The following is a 23857-nucleotide window of genomic DNA, read 5'->3' as shown; positions in this document are numbered from 1 at the left end:
TTTAGTTTGTATTGTTTTTAATTATTAAATTCATATTTCAGTTGTATTTCTTTGCACATTACATAGTTTGCATATTTTAGTATTCTCTATCGATTTATTTTTACTGTGCTTTTTTAACAGTTGTATACATTTGCACACAATTACAGTTTTTACTTGCTTACGTTAACTTTTTTTATACCGAAGGTCCATTGAGAAATAGACTCAACGCAGTATTTGTGTGGGTTAATGTTTAAAAAATAAAATTAGCTTATCCTCACGCGTTGAAAAAAGTTTTAAAAACTGTACTTAACTTTGCAATTCTTTTGGACAACCTATTTTATTATACAAAAAAAACCTAAACACTTGCCAATAATATGTTGGTTGGTCTTAAAAGGAAAATGGATAATAGGCAACGTTTCAAAACATGGCCCTTTAATAGCAAGTGTGATTGCTCAAGGCAATACCCGTTATATATTTTCCTTTTAAGGTCAGTGTTATTAACACACGTGTTAAACATTATTGTTATTTATGCTATTGCACCACTGCCAACGCAGTGCCACCAACTCATATATTTTATTATATTACATCTCAAATATTGTCTTTTAGTGGAGTCAATTTACAGTTGAGTAAGGTTTGTAATCCATTGAATGTACATACGGTACATTCATAATAAACAATTATGGAAACCTAACTCGTGTCAAAGTGCAGCACGAACAATAATTATGAGTCGGTCACAAGCTCCTTGAGAGGGATGGCACCCTCCACGTCTTCTGCTCTTGCCTCGTGGGTGGCAGTCCCTGCAGGCCAGAGTACACACACACACACGGAACCACACACACAGACCCCCCCATCAATGGTTAGCTCGAAGCACTTAAAGGAGGGAATGCACAACAGACGGCCACTGGGACCACAGCAGAGATCCAACGACGGCCTGTTGATCAAAGCAGCGTTAAATATGTTCATGACATTTTATTGCCAAAAATAACCGTCAATAAAGTCTTGATTTTAAGCTTTCGTGACTGCAGGAATCCATACTCTTTGGTTCTTTCGGTAAAGTCACGTGGGTAGAAGAAAAATAATAATAAAAATAATAATAGATCACGACGTTTCGATCGTCACACAAGCAACCGTCTTCACTCCCACCTGAAGACGGTTGCTTGTAATGCGATCGAAACGTCGTGAGCTATTATCATTTTTCTACCTACGTGACTTTACCGAAAGAACCAAGAGTCCGTCAATAAAGTGTTTGGCTTTTTTTGTTGTTCGTCGGTGACGACTGCGTGTGGACGAAAATCCATCGAGCGTGACGATGACTCTGACTGCCACCCGCCACAGACCAAACGCGTGACTTTGACGAGATGCATTTCACGAGTCTGAATGAACGAAGACGCGGAATTAGATGGTTTAGTCGCGTTATTAGAGGCCGCAAAACACTAATGACGCACGTGGCTATTGGTTGTTTATATACACAGACAGAGATTTACAGAATTCACTGATTGGCTGACCTCATTTTTTGACTAAATGAAATCCACACACGAAGACTCAACTACAATTTCACAGGTTGTCGTCGAATCGGCTAAAACTATAATAGCAATAAAAAAATGCTGACTAAATTACAATCGATTCAAAGCAGAGAGGGCAGCAAGGTTGCATGAAAAGTAGACCAGATGGTGAGCTGTACACACGCTCAGAGAGCCCATGATTTAAACACGACAAATCAACATTCTCACGAGCGTGGTTGGCATGGGCCCTTGTGCGAGAGATGCTTGTACGACTTTGGTCACAAAGCAGACGCCTCGTCGAGGAACGGTCTTCCTGCCATCGATGGCATCATCCGCTCAAGACGAGTCCGTCCGTTTGACCCACGTCGCAGGGATTGTGAACGACGACATTGCCGCACTCCGTGCCCCGCTCACTGCCGGATTATCCTCGTAGCAAAAGTAGCTACGTGTGTAGTAGCTACGTGTGTAGTAGCTACGTGTGTAGTAGCTACATGTGTAGTAGCTACATGTGTAGTAGCTACATGTGTAGTAGCTGCATGTGTAGTAGCTACGTGTGTAGTAGCTACATGTGTAGTAGCTACGTGTGTAGTAGCTGCGTGTGTAGTAGCTACGTGTGTAGTAGCTACGTGTGTAGGAGCTACATGTATAGTAGTAGCTACATGTGTAGTAGCTACATGTGTAGTAGCTGCGTGTGTAGTAGCTACGTGTGTAGTAGCTACGTGTGTAGTAGCTGCGTGTGTAGTAGCTACGTGTGTAGTAGCTACGTGTGTAGTAGCTACGTGTGTAGGAGCTACATGTATAGTAGGAGCTACATGTGTAGTAGCTACATGTGTAGGAGCTACATGTATAGTAGGAGCTACATGTATAGTAGGAGCTACATGTGTAGTAGTAGCTACATGTGTAGTAGCTACATGTGTAGGAGCTACATGTATAGTAGGAGCTACATGTGTAGTAGTAGCTACATGTGTAGTAGCTACACGTGTAGTAGCTACTACACACGCTAAATGGTTTCAAGCTACATACGTAGTAGCTACATATGGTTAAATATGAATAGCTTTCAGCATATAAATGTGGTCCGGAAACCACGAGCAGAATGGTGGAACGTGATTAAAAGCAAACCTGCCTCTGTATGTAGCCAAATGTAGGTTACATTAAACGACAAGTCTCAAAACTCACACTGCTAGGGGTGGACGTTATCACCGGGTCTCAAGAACAGCCGAAAACCAACCGCAATCCCTGGGGTTCCACCACTTCCCACATACGGTGCGAGATCAGCGGAGATTAAAAACGAAATCTCTAGGGAAATGCACAAATTCCGTAATTTTGACCGATATCGCGACACGCCCAGAAGGTTTAACGTTTTGCAATGATAATTATCGACGCTTAAAAAGAATACACGCTTTCAAAACAGGCACATATGCTCTTAATGATCTCGCAATGGACGCAGAGAAATCGATGACTGCGACCGTTTCCCAGCAATAATCTGACACTGTCGCGACTCGCGAGCTCAAGCGAGCGGTCTCCACGACGAATCAATTACGGGCGAGGCCTCGTCCACCATGAACCAAAATAATATTTTTTTAAATACCGGAGTCTCCACTGTACATCCGACAGGACGTCCACCGAGGAGATGACTACAGTCAGTCTGTGTGCAGGTGCTAAGTGGTGGGGCTAGTGTAATGTGCCGGGCCTTCATAGGTGCTGCTCGCTAACAGCGATTGCCCCAACAGTCTGCGTCAAGGCGAAGCGGGGGGATCTTGTCTTTGGTGGCGGGCGGTTTTGCATCGTGGGATTGTGAAAAGTGGCATTGGCTTGGAGAGGCCGTCATCTGGCAGCGAAATGACCTTGACTGATGATGAGTCTCTCCTGCGACCCGTAAGCCAGAATATTCTTTGGGTCTTTCGGTAGAGTCACGTAGATAAGTTCAAAGAAAATAACAAAAAATAATTCCTGCAGTCACGAAAGCTTTAACTCAAGACGTAAGCCAGAAGTTCACAATGGTTAGCGCACCTGAGGCACAGATGTCGGTATCCCGTTGTTGTCGATTGAGCAGATGCTTGCAAATGTACAATATGCAACGGTGCAGGAAGACGAATTGCTCCTGGATATGAAGTGGAACGGGACGGTGGTGGGAGACAGAGATGAACATTGATCAGTTAGCACATAAGCAGAGCGACATTGTCAACAGCAAACAATTGTTCGTGTTCTTCAGCTTGGAATATATTTGTGGTTGATATTTCGCGTGTCCTCAAAATAATTTGATCACGAGATGAAATGATTGAAGGCAGTATTCATTATTGCGCTCCTGGCGGGCACAGGGCAGTTAAACACATCCGTGTTAACACAAAGACAAAGATCCCCGTATAGCCTAAACATAATGTTGGGGCAAGTGCTGTTAGCGAGCACCTATGAAGGCCAGTACGGTACACGAGGGAGTGGGTGGCCAGCACCACGCCCGACCGCCTTTGTCTCCCTAGTGGCCATGTTTACACAACGCACCAGGTACTAATTTGAGGCTGAGTTGACCTAGATGAGGCCCAGGACCAGTTCAGATAATCATCACTGGTGTTGACCGTGAGCGGGCATCGAACCCGGATCGCCAGGTTCTGCTGCATTACCACAATGCACGCACACATACATACACATATGTAATATATGACTGACCGAAGCTGTACAGTGCTTCCAAAAAACAAACTGAATCTATTTAAACTAAACAAATGTTTTTTTTTATTTTACCTGGCAAGGCCAACTGAGCTATTTAGTTATTTTTCAGAAGCAACCTGCCCACGTATGACAGCTCAACAAACTGGCTTATCACGTGGAAATGTATAGCAGCCGAATACTCTAAACTCATGTCACTAAATGTGGAGCGAGAGGAAAAACCGGAGGACCCGGAGCAAAATCCACGCAGCAGGCGTCAGGGTCATGATCGAAGCCACGACCTCCCGTGCACCGGGCGAGATAGTCAACATTTCGCCGAGCTCGCGAGCCGCTGGGGCACCTCGGTCTGCACCATGCTGACGCGGCTCCGCCTCAGCTCGGCCACGAGCGCGAGAAGGTCGACAGCGGCTTGGGCGCGCACGGGGCCCTCGGGCGAGCACTCCTCCGGAACGGCCGCGGCACCGGGGAACGTGGTCTGCAGGCCGTGCAGGACGCGGTCCAGCGCGATGAAGGTGCCCGTGCGGCCGACCCCGGCGCTGTAAGGTCGCACGCACGGGCACGCGCGGGGCCGGAGTTTCTCTCGCTCGCACGACGCTTTTGTCCGACGATGCAGGCGTTTGGCGCATCATTGCGCGATTCGCACATCACCCACTGTCCCCGGTTGAAATTAAGCACTGGCCGTGCGGAATACTCGCTCCGAAAACCGTTCTCCACACAATGTTTTAATAACAACAAAAATGTAGTTGCTTGTGAGTAATCCCAGATATGTTCTCGACTTATGAACATAGTTCCTGGGGCCTGATCGTAAGTCAAACGGTTCGTAAGTGAGGGTGTCCGTAAGTCGGGTGCTTGTAAGTCGAGGACTGCCTGTATAACCCTTTATGAAACAGCACCAAACCATTTACTGCTACAACACGGGACCTTTCTTTCCAGTATGAAAGTATAAGAATAGGGTTTACCCTTTCTGACAATAAAACAAGTGTTAGATGTTCGAACACACAACAGAAACCTTTTGCAAGGTATCATGTCTGCATTAACCACACGTACTTGAGACGGGACAATGTAAGGGTGAGGGAGGTGGGGTGAGGGAGGTGAGGGAGGTGGGGTGAGGTGGGGAGAGGTGGGGTGATCGTGTTGGGTTGAGGGAGGTGGGGTGAGGGAGGGAGTCGGGGTGAGAGAGGAGGGGTGAGGGAGGGAGGGGAGGGAGGTGGAGTGTAGTGAGGGAGTTGGGGTGAGGGAGGGGAGAGAGGTGGGGTGTGGTGAGGGAGTTGTGGAGAGAGAGTTGGGGTGAGGGAGGGGAGAGAGGTGGGGTGAGGTGGGGAGAGGTGGGGTGATCGTGTTGGGTTGAGGGAGGTGGGGTGAGGGAGGGAGTCGGGGTGAGAGAGGAGGGGTGAGGGAGGGAGGGGAGGGAGGTGGAGTGTAGTGAGGGAGTTGGGGTGAGGGAGGGGAGAGAGGTGGGGTGTGGTGAGGGAGTTGTGGTGAGGGAGTTGGGGTGAGGGAGGGGAGAGAGGTGGGGTGTGGTGAGGGAGTTGTGGTGAGGGAGTTGGGGTGGGGTAGGGGAGAGAGGTGGGGTGTGGTGAGGGAGTTGTGGTGAGGGAGTTGGGGTGAGGGAGGGGAGAGAGGTGGGTTGTGGTGAGGGAGTTGTGGTGAGGGAGGGGAGAGAGGTGGGGTGTGGTGAGGGAGTTGTGGTGAGGGAGTTGGGGTGAGGGAGGGGAGAGAGGTGGGTTGTGGTGAGGGAGTTGTAGTGAGGGAGTTGGGGTGAGGGAGGGGAGAGAGGTGGGGTGTGGTGAGGGAGTTGTGGTGAGGGAGTTGGGGTGAGGGAGGGGAGAGAGGTGGGGTGTGGTGAGGGAGTTGTGGTGAGGGAGTTGGGGTGAGGGAGGGGAGAGAGGTGGGTTGTGGTGAGGGAGTTGTGGTGAGGGAGTTGGGGTGAGGGAGGGGAGAAAGGTGGGGTGTGGTGAGGGAGTTGTGGTGAGGGAGTTGGGGTGAGGGAGGGGAGAGAGGTGGGGTGTGGTGAGGGAGTTGTGGTGAGGGAGTTGGGGTGAGGGAGGCGGGGTAAGGGAGGGGAGGGTGAGTGAGTGAGGGAGGCGGGGTGAGGGAGGGGAGGGTGAGGGAGGGGAGGGTGAGGGAGGGGAGGGTGGGTGGGTGGGTGAGGGAGGGAGGGAGGAGAGGGAGGTGGCGTGTGATGAGGGTGGCGGGGTGAGGGAGGGAGGGTGAGTGAGGGAGTCGGGGTGAGGAAGAGAGGGTGAGTGAGGGAGTTGGGGTGAGGCAGGTGGGGTGTGGTGGTGAGAGAGTTGGGGTGAGGCAGGCAGGCTGGAGTGAGTGAGGCGAGATATGCGAGGCAGGGGCAGGCTTCCACCTGCAGTGCACGACTATTGGCGCCTTCCACGCGGACGACTTCTTCCGCACTTCCCGGGCAAAGTCGACGAGACCGCCGGTGTGTTCCTCCAGCGGCACCCCCTTGTCTGGCCACGCCGTGAAGTGGTAGTGCCACAGCACACGCGACTCGGGCTGCTCGTTCTGTTGTTCAATTTGCCCAGAGAGTGTTACCGGGGGAGGGGGGGGGAGTTGCACAAAGTCAGAGTCAGGGAGGGTTGAAAGAGAGGGGTGGGTGGGGGTTACGGGCTAATCAAAATGTGTTTTTTTTTGTCGAGTCTATACCGCCTCCTCCCTGCGTCCAAACTGAAAGTTCGATGGCCAAAGCCACCCAACCACGATCCCCCCTCCCCCCGCCTGATCTGGTCATAGTTCCCCCCTCCCCCCGATCCGTTGCCAAACCCCCCAGCCCCACCACACGGACGCATCTACTTACGAACGAGTTCGGTTCCAGAGGACTGTTCGTAAGTCGATTTGTTCGCAAGTCCAATTGTCATAGCTGTCAACCCATATGGGGTATACCCCGTATTCTTGTGCAGGTCCATACGGGGTACAGCCGTTTCAATATGGGCAAAAAATTGTTGATTTAAAGCTTTCGTGACTGCAGGGATTCATATTCTTGGTTCTTTCGGTAAAGTCACGTAGAAGGGATAGAAAAAAACCGCCATGATTTTCAAATTGTCTTGCTGTGGATTTCACACCTGATGATGATTGCTTGTGTTGCAGTCGAAACGTCGTGATAATTTTATTGTTTTATATTTTTATTATTTTATTATTTGTCTTCTACGTAACTTTACTGTAATAAGGTAGGGCACTGATAAGGGGTTGACAGGTATGAGCTTTACTCCTGTAGACTCCAAACATGTTGTACGGCATGCACACTTAACAAGTTGTAACAAGTTGTATATTCTCTTGTAGACGTAGATGCCACTGGTTCTTCATGTTCTGAAAATGTAGATGCCACCACCACCATCTATCACGCGGCGGTTGAACTTACGACTCGCGGTCCGAACAGCCAACTGGACATACGGACAGGTTTGGTCGTATCTCTGAACGTTCGTAAGTAGAGGAGTCTCGGTAATTGTATCGGCTCCATTAACGCGTGCCCTTTGAACCAGGGATTCCTAAACTACAGTCCTCGCGACACACCACGCCGCGTCTTCCCGAGTTTACCAATTTTTCCTCCTCCCATTTAAATACAAATGAACTCGTTTCACACTGCACGCACCGGCTGTGTGTTAAACACATCGCACGTACCGCGCTTAGCGGTTAACACCGTCTGCGTTAATGGAGCCGATTCAAATTATGATTGAAACATCGGTGTGCGTATTTATTTTTATTTTGTTCTCCTGTATCTCGTTTACCTCGTTTGTTCGCTGTGCAATATTCCTTCGGCAGCCTGCACTCGTTCTCTGCTATGTCGACGAGTTTCTCTTTAGTTTTTTGTTTGCTTGCTGATGTTGCTGTGTTCACCCACCACGGATCTCCCTTGTAAAATAGCCGGGAAACTGGTTAAACGGGGATCGAACATCCTTACCATCGTCCACAGAGCTAGGCCACAACCTCCGAATCCCAAATCGGCAGCTGACGGACGTCTCACAAGGCGCGTTCCTTCTCCCCGCGACGTCCGCTACGCGTGTTGCTACAAGCACGCTCAACTTTTTTCGCGCCGTACGTTGCCAACCGCCGCCGATCGGAGGCGCGCGCGGAGCTCACCACAAGCGAGCGGAGTAGGAAGGTGCGGAGTTCCCAGCAGCCCCGCCTGGCCCGTCCCAGCGCGCGCACGCTCACGGCGCCGTGATGCTCCTCGGTGCCCAGCTTCTCCGGCCAGTACCGAGAGCACTTGGTCTGCGGCGAACGCGCTCCGAGTTACAAACCGACGGCCGCAGCGGCGGCGGCGGTATTGCCTGCACCCCCCCCCCCCTCCATCTCCAGGTTGAGACTGATGATCATCTGCCCATTCATGCACCGTCCAGGCGAGCGCTTGGATGGGCGACCACGTCGCGTTGTTGTCGGCTGGCTGGGGCGGGAGCTACACGGCGCGCAGCAGACAGCACGCGCTTTGTTGTACCGCACTCTCTATGCCCTCGTGTTTAGTCCGCTCGCCCTTACGCCAACCTGCACTGACCGGCGTGGTGAAGTATGGGTGATTGCCTCTCGTGACCCATATGGCGTGGGGAGGCCCTCGAGCGCCATAATTTCTATATAAATACTCTAATAGGGACAAACACGACCGCGATTGCTTTAATTGTCATTAAGCCGAGATTATCATTACGGTTCTTCGAGAAATCGAAGTTCTCGAGGGAGCTCCAAGAACGTGGAGTGAAAATGCACCCCAAATAACCCAAATGAGTTGCCACCTGCAGAGATGTTTACGTGCGTTCACTCTTTCCCCTTCAAACGCGTCCCAGTAGGGGCAAACGGTACACGTTGAAACGACCGGCAAATGCTACAAACTGTAAGAGCAATGAACAGCCGTGCCCAAACGAGCGTGCGTGCCGAATCACACAATCCTCTAGTGTGTGTGTGTGCGCGTATCGAACTTCATTCGCACCGTACGCAACCAACGGCGCTGATCGGGACGTTGCGTGGGACGGACATCAGAAGTGAACGCGACAAACGCTTCTGAAAAGCAACGGGAACGTCGGCGAGGAAGACTCACGCGACCTCTCGAACACCGGCTAGAGGGAGTCGCGCCCACCTGCATGCGCTCCACGCACTGCGTGAGCATGACGACCAGACGCACACGATGCTCCCACAGCATTCGCCAGAAGTCTCCCTGCGTCTCGGGCAGGGGGCCCTGGGTGGCGATGTAGTTTTTGGGACCGTGGACACCCTAGCGAACCCGGGGGGAGAGGGGTGGGTGGGGGGAAAGAAATGTCAGAAGGGATATTCTTTGGGTCTTTTGGTGAAATCGCGTAGATCGGTTCAAAGAAAATCACAAAATAACAAAAAATGATGACGTTTCAATCACAACACAAGCGTTCCTGATGACGAACGCTTGTGTTGCGATCGAAATTTAGTTTTTGTTATTGTTTGTTATTTCTTTTGAACCTATCCACGTGACTTTACCGAAAGACCCAAAGAACATGAATTCCTGCAGTCACGAAAGCTTTAAGTCAAAATTGAAATGTCAGACGGTTAAAAAAAAACAGACGGGGGGGGGGGGGGGAGTTGCGGCGTTGACGACGGCGTGAAGTCGTGACCGTCGACGCAATCATGACAACCGTCTTCACTTTCCAATTCAAGTTCTCGAAGCGCACTCTTCGAGATCATCGTCAGCCATGGTCGTTCCGCTGCTGGACCGAGGCCTCTCCCCAAGCCGCCACCGCCCCTTGCGATCCCGCGATGCAACAAGTAAACGAAATGGCTAAACTACTTTTATTTTTTACCAGGTAAGGCCCACTGAGCTGAGTAGCTCTTTTTTTCAGAAACGACCTGGTCACAAGTGATGGCTCAACCAAGTGGCTTATCGCGTGGAATTTTACAGCAGCCAAATACTCTGACCGCATGTTTCTAAACGTGGAGGGAAAAACCGGTGGAATCGGAGAAATGAATACCGCTCGACCACGGGGAGAGAGAGAGAGAGACATGCAAATTCCATCTATACAGCAGGCATCGTCAGGCTCGGGATCGTACCAACGACCTCCTGTATACCGGGCGATGTAGTCAGCCACCCAGCACCGGCTCACGAGCCGATCTCATCGCCCCAGTGCCTCGGCGGACGTCCTCTCGCAAGCGTTCCATCCCTTAGCTGCCACTCCGCAATTATTCCTCACCCCATTGATCCTCGTCCCTTCTAAGCGACGTGTCCTGCCCAAGCACCCCCCCCCGCCCCCCTCTTAATTGTACAAACAGTGTGATTGATGCCGTTAACTTGGGGCTCTCTAACAGCCCTTGCCCTAACAGCCTGTTAAAGGCTGTTAGGGCAAGGGAGATCTTTGTATCACGAACGTAGCAGAACAAAAGCGGAGCATGAATCGCAATCATAAAGAAACGCGAGCACTGACCGGGATGAACTCCGCGTTGATGTAGTCTGACCCTGGGACTCCAGCCACGGGCTTCAGCCTCACTCGCCCATAGTTCCCTGCGTGCACACAACGGTTGCGGGCACGTTGATGAACAAGCGCCGTTGTCGAAGTTCGACGCCAAGAAGTAGCCCTGTGAGATCCGCTTCCGTGAGCCGTTGTTGAACATGGGGGGCGGCACAAGTGGCGGGGCGGGGGGTGCCACTGCTCTCTAAGATATTTAAAGGGAACCCTCGTCTCGTGATATCACACCGAAAGCACACTTGCAATAACATTGCAGAAAAAGACTAAAATAATCCATACAAGTTGGGGAAATGTCATGCTTACACATGGACTGGTTGACACTTTCTAACGTGAGTTTTGTCCTCGGAAGCATTTAAATAGCGGTACGGAAACCGGGCTGGCAGCTGTCAGGGTAACAGCGTGCTGGTGTCAATACAAATAGTTCTCTTTTCTCTGGCGTAGTCCCCAAATTTTGAGCAATCCTTCGATCATGTCAGGTTTAAACAGGGTCCCCAACAGCAACACAACATTATTATTATAGAGTATCCTTCCTATTGGAGTGCCATTACGAGCGTTATCGTAACAAACTGACGGAAGGAACGGAGTCAATGCGTAAATGCTTTCAACTCCAGTTGGGCAATTTCAAATACGGCTCTGCACCTACGCGGGAGGATGTTGTCATAGCGATTCTTGTGCTTGTTCTCTGGAAGGCATGCATCCGAGTGCAGAAAGTAGTGATCCATTGTATTCAAAACCTGCGATAGGGGGGCACATGGAAAGTAAAAACACATGAATCGATTGTTTTTTGATATTGCAGATGGAGCGGTGGCGCAGTGGTTAGGACACTGTACTCTGAACCCGGCAAGCCGAGTTGATTCCTGACCCTGGCTAAGATCAGCCCGTGAGAAATATCTGAACTTGTTCGTGGCCTGCCCTCTTCTCACCAACCCGCTCTGACTCGCTGCGTGGGCGATGATCCGAGTGGCAAGCACAAGCTGGCGAGCATCATCATCGGTTGCTCCCCTTGTGTTCTCCATAGCCAGGTGATGCGTAGCAGGAGTACGGACCAGAAGTGGCCCACGATCGACTTGCCGACGTCCAACTGAACGCCGCAACACGATGGTGCATCGCTGGTGCCCTCAAGTCAACCCCAACACCCTGGTTTCCCGTGTTGTCGCTCATCGCTCCCCCATACGCATTCGCCGCAACGAAGCAACCTTCACCAATCCACAAGGATCTCATGTAACGTGCCTCGCATTCCGCGAAGCTCATGGGGTCACAGCCTTAAACTGCGTTCGCATACTAACCATGAAAAGATGCGGATTACCCGACGCACACGTGGGACGTTAAAAACTCTGCAGTGTGCAACTGCGGCGACCCAGAACAGACCATGGAGCACAAAAGCACCCAATGCCCGACTCAACATCATCACAACGATACACGTCGCTACTCTTGACGCAATTATCTGGCTCGGCCAACTCGATGTGAAATTAGATTCGTTGCTCTCTATCATCAGCTGTACGAAGAAGATGCTGATGATGCTGATGATGTGGTGCGTTACCTCGAACTGAAGCGAGAAGAGATACCCAGAGTCACGGGACATTATTGTGTAGTACCTCTCAAAATCCACCAATTTCACTGGGCTGCAATCCACACGGAGAATGGGCGCATTAAAAAAAAGAAAAATTAAAGAGGGATTAATGCGGAAAACGTCATCTTTGGGAGAGAGAAAAAATGTATTCCACAACAGGGGATACGAAATCCACGTCACTGCGTCAGGGCCACCGATGAATGCGATTGTTTTGTTATTTTGAGCATCCAAAAAACACGTTGGTGCGGAAAGACAGACGCAGGGAGAGACGGAGAGAGACAGTGAGAAAGACAAACGTGGAGAGACACACACACAGACAGAGACACTGAGTCACGTGTTAGCGTTACCAACAGCGCTGCTGCAAAATGCAATTAGATCTTGATCTGAAGCTTTCGTGACTGCAGGAATCCATACTCTTTGGTTCTTTCGGTAAAATCACGTAGGTGGAAAAAATAAGAATATATCACGACGTTTCGATCGCAACACAAGCGGTCGTCCTCAGGTGGAAAAAAATAACCCAGCAGTGGAACTGCTGAACCAGCGAGAGAGCTGTCGTGATCTATTAATATTTTTTCTACCTACGTGACTTTACCGAAAGAATCAAAGAGAATGCAATGAGAGTTTAACTTTTTTTGAGGAGGGGGGCAGTGCCCAGGTTAAAATATTTTTAGCGGGGTCGCCCATCCAGGCTTAAGGATATTTTCCATGGCAGCTGAATATTTGAACCGTAAGGTTAATTAACGCCCAAAGTGAATTTTGTAGCATAAATAATCCAATCCCCCCTCCCACCCTCCCCAAAAAAACGAATCAAACACGGGATAGCACGAGAATTCAACCTCCTTCTCAACCAAACTTCCCCTTCAATCATCTCTCTTTCACCGTGCCCTTCAAAGCCTCAGGTAATCTTCGCGTCTCGCACAGCTAGCTACGCGTGGTCTCATTGCCACCAAAGGTGGCACCGCGTGGCCAGGGCACGAGGCCCATCCGTCAAACTCGTTTACCGCTCCCATTCAAGCGCAGCCTCTGTGCAACGAGGAGACCTCTTGGATCCGGAACCCGGCGAGCGAGTGCGAAGGTCTCGGAGTTGATCGCTGCGATCAGCGAGCCCATCCTAGACGGCGACGTAGTCACCACGTTGTCCGCTGGCGGGGGGTTGCGGAAATCGGTCACGTGGGACGCCCAATATTCGATTTTGTCTCGCACGGTTGCACCTGGGTTATACATCGCGCCTCCTCTTGCCTCGTCACATCATTACAGAAATGTTGTTGTTCTTTGACGTTGTTGTTGAAAACATTTGTCATGGTGGTTGCCGAGGGGGGGGGGGGGGTCCCAACTCGTTGCTTTGGCCACCCGAGGCGAGGTGGCCAAGGCACCCCACGTGCCCCCCACGCTCGTTACGCGACTGATCCTCTCCCATGCCCTCTGCTCGTGGCAACCTTGTGCTCTCCTGATTTTGGACAAATCCTTTTCATGGAAATAAAAGTCACACGTATGTCAGCCCCACCGATGTTGCCCCCGCATTTTCATGCATTCACCTGGTTATTGGATATATCTTCAGATGCACGCTTCTGTAATGACAAACAAGGCCATTTAATTTCAGGCCACAGTGGTGTGCGCCACAAGGAGGGAAAACGTGGACGCTTTTGTTTTTAGTTTCGTATGTTGTCCTTCCCCCCGCGCTCCTCCGAAGAGCACGGTTGGCTATGTACGGTACAAAAGAAATTCAACAAACATAGTACATTAATGGGTGCTCGCTAACGTCTCCGCCTCTCCCCCCCACCGCAGTCGATGAGGCTAGGGAGGGGGAATTCTTGTCTTTGTAGGGGTTACGAATAGGTGTGCGAGTGACGGTGTTATTATTTTAGAGTTGGGTGCAACATTTGGTGAGGAGTGAATGGCCCCGTGGCCGCAATCTCACCGCCCACGTTTGGGCATCATCCACTTGTTCCCCCTGGGGCGCACGCCGCGGTATCCCAAGTCACGGACCCTGCGAAGAACAGCGGAGGTTCATGTCCATTTTATCATCAGCCGCACACCGACTGCCCGTTCACTCGTGGGCCAGAATCACTTCGATGTCGCCTTTAAGGGGAGGGACTGATGCCGCATGTCCATGAGCCTGCAGCACTTAAGCACGTGCTCGAGTTCGCGGAGTTTGCATATTTTTCGTCAACTCGAGTTGGTCGGCATTGCGGGCGAGAGCCTGAATTCTCTGGGCCGATTTCTGCTTCCCAGGCTGGCCTGAACTCGGACTAAGGGGAAATACAATAATGGTGTAGAGTACAAGCGAATAATTAAGCTACGATGTGGCAAAAACGGTAGGAATGTTGTCATTGGCAGCATCGAATAACAAAGAGTCTTTCAAGCGTGTGTTTATATTCATTACATTGTGAACTTCCATTATGCACAATGTCACGTTTCTACCTAAACCTGGGGGGTCATGGCTAAGCTTCGAGCTTTGCAAACACCGAGTGCGGATGCCTGTACGTGCGCGACACCTGTAGATCCTCCGCAGCAAATACACGGCTGCCGCAGCAAAAACGATGACCGCCGTCGTCAGGGCGAACAGAAGCGAGACCACGGTGTGTTCCATGTGGCGTCGTGGACCTCGGTGAAGAGAGACGGATCGGTGGAACTCGGTGGAGGGACCGTGGAGCTGGAAAACAAGGTGCGCGCGGAAGGCGGACGAAAGAAAACATTAAGAGGATAGAGGCGCAGCCCTTGAAAGTGCCTGCTCACGCCATCGCTGCTGGGTGAGCCTTCACGAGAGGGAGCTCGAGAGAGACCATGTAGAGCCACATTTGGCCTCTTTCATATGCTGACCAGAGATGTTAGAAGACGTGGGAATACCCACACTTCACACCACTGCAATAGGCTATTGTATACCAATGCAGGACCGCACACCCCCCCCACCTCCCACTTTCCCAACAAACAAATACTTTTTTAACAAAAACATTGCGTCAGGGTGAGACCGGGGTCAGTGTTGAATATGTTCGAGGCGAAAAGTGACAATTTTAGATGTAGAAAGGTGTTGCGGAATGAGTAAATAAAACCAATCAACACATGTATTGCATACAAAATTAACCAGATTATTTGATAATTACTGGTCGCTAAAGGAGTGATTAACGCTCATGTCGCAGCATTGAGTCAGCACCGCTGAGACCCCCAATGCAAGTACTCTACGTGCCCCCAAAAATATGATACCGATGATATGAAACCCTTGAGGCTCACGCAGTGAGCGGGACAACCCTTCAGCAACCGGGACTGTTGCAAATGTTTGGTAGCCTCATGTTAAGCCATCGACCAAATTTGGTGGGACGACATACAAATAAACCACACATGACGTTGTTAATTCGTAAAAAAAATTTGGGCCCATCGATAAACCTGTACATTCAGTAATGATGGCCATGATCATCCTCATCAACGGTAGAAGTGGCCATCATCATTCCTAAAAAATATATTTTGCACACATGAAACATTGGCCTAGTTAAATGCGTTATACTTCAGCGTGAAGCTTCCGGCAGAAGATGGAAGTTCTGCTCTGTGGTCATCCTATTTTCACTCTCATCATGATTGATTTTTGTTTATTAAGCACTAAAATGTGTAGATGGTTTCTTAGTTCTGAAAAATGAATATTTTACAGGACTGGGGAAGCAATACAGACAGTGATAACACAATAAACTGTAGAACTACGATTAATTTGGTTTGATGTAATATATTCCATAAGAATAACGAATTCAATCCAAAAATGTAATGCAGGGGTCCAGTTCATTTTACCGAGCTCTATAAAGAACGTTCATGCACCACATTTATAATACATGAGCATTTTGCTGGCACATGGAAAAGTTAGTGTCAAACGAAACACATACATGGACAGCCATTTTTGTCAATCCACTGCAGGATGAGGGTCTCTCCACGCCGGGTGGTTCACGGTGGTTATGTGACCACACATCGCCATGCTCGTCAGTGCTGGTTGGTGAACGAGGGGAGCACAACCTTGGAAAATTGCTGCTCTGCCCTCTGCTGCCCGTAACGTAAAACAGTACAGAATAGCCAACATTCTTACACCTTAAACAAATTCTAATTTAATTGTTGGCAATCCTTCACATACACCCTGCCTCAAACTGCCAACTGTAGTTTAAACCCAAGCAACATCAGGAGGGGATTTGACATTTAAGTTCCTAAAAATATATTTAAACCACCCGATGACCTATACTCAGCGACCGTTCGGCTCATGTTCCACTCGCAAACTATCATCGGAAAGTCTCAGCGTTGTGCACGATCATTATAGGGGTTTTGGCTAACTTACTGCCGTGAATCGTAATTCAAAATGTCACCGAGCAGTCAGAGGCATAGATGGTAGAGATATCCCACAGTGAGGCTCAAATACATTTCTGAAAACAGGCGTGCGGCGTTTTGAAGAGCGATACTTTCTACGAGAATTCGCCATCACGAGCAAATTGAATTTAGACCAATTTGTTCCCAGAACGAGCAAAATGTTCGCTTAGCTTCATCATCTGTATTGACAGATGAAGCTTCGTCATCTGTATTGACAACCGCTCCACATCGCTCGCATTGCCGTCTGAGCTCCGCCTCCTGTGAGATCAGCGGCGGCACGAGATTGTCACAGGAGCGCGAACCCGACTGTGTCAACTGCGCACGCGAGGGGTGGTCTCGGTTGCGCGCTCCTCATGAGAAGTCAGAATCCGACACTTATTTTAGTCCGCGCGTGGCCCGCCCCCATCATTTTATTATTTACCACTTCCATCCGCGCCTCTTTCCCGCACTGCGCACTTGTCTCAGTCACAGTTTTGGTAAGCCCACAAGCTAAGCCCGAACCAAAATGAGTAAAAAACAAACGTCACAGGAGAGCTTCTTTGAAAAAGGGGAAAGACCCAATGATGACCCCCCCCCCTCTCCAGTCCGTGAAAAAATGATCTTCTACGAAACCTATCCCTGGTGCCAAAAAGTTTGGGGACCGCAATCTATGTGACAAGCAACTTCGTTGAGCTGTCGTTTGTGATGATAGCCAGGTCGCGTCTGGAAAAGCGCCAGGTAGCTTTGACCTTACCTGGTAAGGTCAAACAAGAATAAGAAGAATAGCAGGAGGAGAACGGTGCCACTCTCCCACGGGCACCGCCAGTGGGGTCGACATGTCCTCTCCTGCGTGGTTGGGCTTTGGTCTAAGGGGCCGTCCATAAATGACGTCACGCGATTTTGGACGATCTTTGACCCTCCCCCCCTCGTCACACGGCGTCATAAAAAGTCAGACCCCTCCCCTCAAATATGACGTCAGAGAGTTCTGCCGCCCCCCCAAATATAAAACATGCTTAAAATCGCTTTAAACTGTTGTCATTGTAGTGTGTATTTAATATGGCGCTGCACTCTGATTTTGTAGCAGAAAACATTTATTTAAAAGTCCCTTTAATTAAGTAAAACGTGTTGTCTATATTTAAAGTTGCGCATTTTGATGTGACGTCACATTTCTCAAACCCCCCCCCCCCTCGTCACACATCGTCACAAATGTCTGACCCCCCCCCCCACCCCTAGGTGCGTGACGTCATTTATGGACGGCCCCTAAAAATGTAATTGCACAGATTCACCGATCGCATGAGTCCCCTGGCACGTGCTCTGCTAGTTGGTGACCTTGTGCGCGCACTCTCTGTCTCTCTCGGAATCGCCTCCAGTGCTGTAGCTGCTGACGGCAATACAAGTGGTTTAAAAGTCAAAAGTCTGTCTCTCTCTCTCTCGAGCCGAGTCCCGGCTTCTAGGGATGTTGCTGTACCATTACGTGCGACGTTTGAACGTGCAAGCTGGTGAACATTCTGAGCCTCCAGCTACCCGCCGCCGCCGCCTATCGCAACGGGCACAACGAAACCCGCAGTGGTGCTTATGTATGTGCGCATGTATGTGCTGTATGTTCAACTTATTTCTCACCGTACGTAGCCAACCGTGCTAATCGGAGATGCGCTGACCATGGGGTTACACCAGACAATACAGAACCAAACTGTGGCATTTCTCAACCGGTCGGAAAACGATATTTTATCATTGTGAAGCAAATCAGAAGCTGCCTTGGTCCAGTTATTTTTTGCGCCAAATTGCGCGATATTAAACCGATATCACTTCACGTCGAGGTGACGTTATCAACTGTAACAATGCAGAGGTGCAGTCCCCTGGCCCCGTTCGACGCGAAATTCGCGGTGCCCGTACGAGAGAAGGCCGTCATGTGACCAACATTTAACTGAAGAGAGAAGAGAGACAAAGTTCCCCTCGACCATGAACGTCTTCTTGGTTCTTTCGGTAAAGTCACGTAGAAGGGAAATAATAAAATTAAAATAAAACATAATAAAATACAATTCTCACGACGTTTCGGCCACAACGCAAGCAAGCAGCCGTCCTCAGGTGAAGAACAGGGCTGTCTTTCCGATTATTATTTTATTATTTCCCTTCTACGTGACTTTACCGAAAGAACCAATAAGATGAATCCCTGCAGTCACGAAAGCTTTAAATCGAAATTTAACCATGAACGTCTTTGTGCAGGGCAGGCGGCATTTCCAGACTCGCGCGATTTCACTCGTCGCAAGCCTCACCACGCTGCACCGCTTCCTCAAACCGTCGCGATATTTATACTCTCGCTTGCCGGATGTCGAACCGCTCCACACTCACAGCTGCAGCCCGAAGATGTTCGTGGGGCACAATGCGCGGTGCTGTTGCATCTTAAAGCAAAAATATGGATTTCCTAAAACATTTGTTTTTCTAGGTATATATATAAAAAAAAACAATATTCAGTGGAAACTTCGACCCCAGGACCTTTTTAGGGTAAAAAAAAACCCGCAAACAATGTTCACAACCGAACTGGCAAACACATTCCCGCGGAGGGAGCTGGTAGGAACGTTGGGTTGCTCGGTCAATGGCCAGGGTCAACGGCGGCGTGGTGTATTCCGTAAATATGCCTGACTGTGAGGGCGGGCACAAGCCGGCGTGGGTAGGTTAAACGTTGAGTTTTATAAGGGCACCACGGGGTGACCAGCCCCTCCCCACCCTGCCCCACCCCTCCCACCCCCCACCCAGCCCCACCCTCCCCACCCAGCCCCTCCCCACCCAGCCCCACCCTTCCAACCTAGCCCCTCCCCACCCTCCCCTCCCCACCCCGCCCCTCCCTCCCCACCCAGCCCCTCCCTGCACGACGGACACAATAATCCCTTGTGGGCTGGTGTAACCAGGAGGTGTCTTACCAATATAAGCTACCCATACTTGAGTTTCGTGAAAGTAGCCAATCGAGATAGGTGCTGCTGGCATGAACGCAGGATCATCACGTGTAACATTTGTGGGGATTCTGGGCACCAATCGTAGGCCTTACAAAGCGCCCAAATTCGTGTGCAGACTGCACGAACAGAGGCCCGGACACTGGGGGGGGGGGCTACAAAGGAGTGGAGGAAAATTGTAGAGAGACGGTAATATGCAAAATCAAAAAAAAGATGATAGAAAGACTCACAAAATCTGTGCATAAAATCGTTGGAACGTTAAAAAATGTGTCAATATGATTGCACATGCGCACAAAAATATCGGGTTGCCTCACCAAAATGGTAACAAGACTGATTTCAAGAAGTTAGTTCACCGCGTATTAAAGCATGCTCTCTGGCCAGTTAGCAATAACTCCACAAACATAACTTTTGTTGTTGTTGTTGTTATCCTTGCTCCTTTGTGAAGGGCTACAACGTATAAACCCGAGAACCACTCTACACAGAAATTGCAGTCCGATTAGCACGGTTGGTTATGTACGGTGCGAAGGAAACTCAACAAACATACGTACGTGCAACCAATGCGCACTTTCTGGTGTTAAGTAAAGGGGCAGCCCTGCAACTGCTTGCTCACACCACTGCTGATGGAAGGGACCTGCCACTCGAGGCAGCTGTATACAGAGAGCCCCTGTGCAGGGTCTTTGGCCTACTCTTCCATGCTAGCCAGACGTCTTGGAAGAGGGGGAGGCAACCCACATTTTAACCCCGACCACATCCAACCCACCGATAGACTAAAATGTGCGGCCCCAGTTCACACTGCTCGGAATTCAACAATCATGCAACATTGTTTCAAGTGCCGTATGGAACGGAGATTAAACCTATGACCTCTGGTTGGCAAATCCAGTGTGTGCTGCCCATTGTACCATGGCAACGTGTCGGTGTTCGTTAAGCGGAGGCTCATTCGGCTGAAGTGACCGCAGTTGTGGTTCGACTGCACAATGTTCCAAGAATCGTTCCACGGACAAATATAATTATTCTTCACTAACTAAATTACTTTCGAAAGACACGAAGGATGTGCATTAATAACCCATGGCTAACCATTTGCTTACATAAGGGATATTAAGACCTTCTAAATCCGGAGTATTCCATCGCGAAAGTGCAAAGCAAAGGCAAGCGATTTAAAGCTTTCGTGACTGCAGGGATTCATATTATTGGTTCTTTCGGTAAAGTCACGTAGAAGGGAAATAATAAAATAATAAAAATAAAACAATAAAATTCTCACGACGTTTCGATTGCAACACCGCCACTTTTTTCCAATTTTTATGCTGTGGTTTTCACACCTGATGATGATTGCTTGTGCTGCAATCGAAACATCGTGAGAGTTTTATTGTTTTATTTTTATAATTTTATTATTTCCCCTCTACGTGACTTTACCGAAAGAACCAAGAATACTAAGGCAAGCGATTGAAACATCTACAGAGCAAAAATAAAACGTCCCGTTGCAGATTGCATCCTATGCACTTAAAACCACGAAAAAAACCCCACCCAGCATTTGATGGGGAAATACATTTCACACAACGCGAATATTTATTGTTCTGCAAATCCATGGCGGCACTGGAGCCAACACGTGTTTGAAATCAACATACATGCTGACAACCCAAGTCTGACACATTGCAACCATGGCTAAATCTGATTTCTGTGCTCTTCGTGTCAATGGCAGGTTTGCCATGGACATTGCTCTATAAATATTGCGCTGCATATTTCACTGTCATGTGCACGTCCGTACAGCCCCGTTTTAAATCCACTGCTGGATGAGAAACCTCCCCATGGGGTTTGTTTGACCATACTTATCTGAGCTGACCCGTGTGAATTGCAGAAACTTGGGGAGCATAGACGTGTGAGTTTACAGCACAGTACAACAATGTTTTTTTTCTCTGCTGCCCACCACATTGCCCCACAGCAGCCTATAACAACCTACTGTGCATTGTGGTCGCACGCCCAAGCACTATCTAGCCTCAACCTGGCTTAGTCTCCACAATGTCATGAGATCAGGCACATTTTGGGTGCTTTGGTCCTATCAGTGACAGCGATAATATCAACAATGAACATCCTGTACATTGCCATTAATCTCCTCCTTATTTGGCCGAGCCTCCATTGGAGGTCCAACATTAGTTTTGGCCATGGCATTGTGAGTCAACGCCTCGTGTTTTAGCGATGGCCTTGTGAATGCCAGATTTTAATTCTACACTTTGACTTCACGAGTCTCGGCGCTGACTTGAGCCTTGCAATTGTGATTTCCGATCTCGATTTGAATGGAGGATTGAACCGAATATCCCATTGTGCGATTAGGTAAGATATCAAGTAGGATTGCACCGAATATCGCATTGTGGTATCAGGTAAGACACCAGGTACTCTACCTAAACAGGCACCCAGGAGGAGCCAGAGCTGATCGAGATAGACGAGACGAATGAATCCAGAAGATAGCGAATGGAGATAGAGTAAGACAAGATGCTCCAGTTGGGTGGGTGATGCAGCAACATTGGAAGAGATAAACATGAGATGTATAATCGAACTAAACTGAACAATGATTGTTTTTTAACCAGGTAAGGCTCACTGAGCTATGTAGCTATTTTTCAGAATCGACCTGACCACAAATGATAGCTCAACGAAGTGGCTCATCGCGTGAATATTTACAGCAGACAAAGACTCTGAACGCGTGTTTCTACATGCGGAGGGTCAACTCCAGAGGACCCAGAGAAAATACACACGCCCCCCCCCCCCAACTCTACACCTTTACGAATTTATTTTCAGTAGTTTACAATTGAGAGAATAAATTAATTATGTATATGCACCCGCGATTCCAAATGTGAGGGACGAAGAAGAGAACACAAGTCACATCATCACAGCTACCCCTCTGTTTAAGGAACGAAACAGGAGGACTTCTCCACAAATCTGGCTGTCGCCTGATGAAGCTGGTTGTAATTCCAGGCGAAACGTCGCCCTCAGATTGTAAATGTTGTGGCTTGGCTCTCCAACACACCGGTGTGCTGTACTAGTGACGAATTGGCCACGTTCTGTTTACGTGACAACCCTTACTAGTTGGCTGTGTCGGGTGGTGGCGGGTTTAATGGCACACTTATATATTCATGCAATCTAACCCAAAAAAACCTGCATTATTGCAGAATGAGAATATTTGTACTGGAGGAATCCGACGAGCTATAAAGCTCTTCTTCACGGATGTCCAGTCATTAACTTTGCACCAACCACACTACGCCGCTGTATTACGGGACTGTGACATTCGCTTAGATACAAATCAAAGGCCGAAAACAGAAGTGCAGCGTTAGGTTCCTAACGTTGACAGCTACGGTAGCATTCGTTGAACGTATCTGCACGAGAGAGCTGAAACTCACGTCGTGTCGCCGAGCGAACACGTGTTTGCTGCTCCAGCAGCTGCCCGTTCGAGGGATAAGCAACCTGGACGTAGCCTCACCCGCAGAGGTGTGGACTCGAGTCATGTGACTTGGACTCGAGTCAGACTCGAGTCATGAATTTGATGACTTGCGACTCGACTTGGACTTGCATAACAATGACTTTGTCCCACCTCTGCTCACCCGGTGTCAACCTTAGACTCACCTGGTGTAATTCAACAGTGAACGGCGAGGTCCGCTGAACGAGTCGTCAGCACCGTCTCTGCCCCACGCCTCGCCACTGCTCGTCGGTAGCTCTCCCTCGCCACGAGGCACAACTTTAAACCGTGACCAAACGACCTCAAGAGTGAAGTGAAAGTAAGGACTGGCCAAGCGCTGGCATAGAGAGCCTTTATTATTTATTACCGTGAACGAAAAAACAACAAACACTTGTTCCACTCTGCATTGATGCTCTTACAAAATCCAGTCACGGCCACCATATTAACACAAGTCCATGAATAAACCGCTCGCAGAGGGCACGCACGCACGCACGCGCGTGTGTGCGTGCGTGAGAAGCAGCAACTTCCTGATATTTGACTGCGTTATCTGGGCACTGCCAGACCTCCGCAATCTCCGCCGCGAGCGCGAACCCAGCCGCACTCCCGCTCCAACCCCCCTCGGTCATTCTCAGGGCTAGAGCCGCTCTGCACGTATTGTACGTGTGTTGAACTTCGTTCGCACCGTACGTCGCCAGCTGTGCTAATCGAAGGTGCCGGGGGAAAGGACAACAAAATAATCACAAATTTCGATTTAAAGCTTTCGTGACTGCAGGGATTCATCTTCTTGGTTCTTTCGGTAAAGTCACGTAGAAGGAAAATAATAAAATAATAAAAATAAAACATAATAAAATAATTCTCACGACGTTTCGGTCACAACGCAAGCAGCCGTCCTCAGGTGAAGAACAGGTCTGTCGGAAAGACAGCGTCTGTCACAGTTCTAAAGAGATGAGTTTTCAATCTATCTTTAAAAGTACATGGCTCCAGTGGCTTCCTAATATTGGAAGGGGAGAGCGTTC

General features: G+C 49.3%; 1 protein-coding gene across 2 annotated transcripts; it reads right to left on the bottom strand.

Annotated features, from left to right (window-relative positions):
* On the bottom strand, positions 1 to 23352 carry LOC144718727 (receptor-type tyrosine-protein phosphatase O-like). Of its 2 annotated transcripts, XM_078594206.1 has the most exons (13): positions 23009 to 23352; positions 14633 to 14790; positions 14056 to 14124; positions 13673 to 13705; positions 12108 to 12189; positions 11211 to 11301; positions 10526 to 10602; positions 9217 to 9351; positions 8232 to 8363; positions 6499 to 6659; positions 4483 to 4678; positions 3492 to 3582; positions 1 to 776 (listed from the first exon to the last, which is right to left on the bottom strand). In XM_078594206.1, the coding sequence occupies exons 2-13, from the start codon at positions 14725 to 14727 to the stop codon at positions 700 to 702; spliced, it is 1239 nt and encodes a 412-aa protein (XP_078450332.1). In that variant the 5' UTR covers positions 14728 to 14790; positions 23009 to 23352; the 3' UTR covers positions 1 to 699. The 2 variants fall into 2 exon arrangements, with proteins under 2 accessions (XP_078450332.1, XP_078450333.1); XM_078594207.1 differs by lacking the exon at positions 23009 to 23352 and having other exon boundaries at positions 13673 to 13838; positions 14056 to 14730.
* Between the last annotated feature and the right edge of the window lie 505 nt (positions 23353 to 23857).

This window comes from Lampetra planeri, chromosome 5 (genome assembly GCF_965212315.1).
Source record: "Lampetra planeri chromosome 5, kcLamPlan1.2.h2, whole genome shotgun sequence".
Lineage (NCBI taxonomy): Eukaryota > Metazoa > Chordata > Hyperoartia > Petromyzontiformes > Petromyzontidae > Lampetra > Lampetra planeri.
Note: the sequence above shows the minus strand (reverse complement) of the source record. Positions and strands in the feature narration are given on the sequence as shown.

Bases quoted from the DNA above. Each gene is read 5' to 3' on its own strand.
- LOC144718727 (XM_078594206.1), bottom strand. From the start codon at position 14,727: ATGGAACACACCGTGGTCTCGCTTCTGTTCGCCCTGACGACGGCGGTC. The intron at 4,679-6,498 runs GTGGAAGCCTGC...GCGACCTTACAG, and splicing joins CCAATAGTCGTGCACTGCAG to CGCCGGGGTCGGCCGCACGG. The intron at 3,583-4,482 runs GTGCCCCAGCGG...CTTCATATCCAG, and splicing joins TCAGCATGGTGCAGACCGAG to GAGCAATTCGTCTTCCTGCA.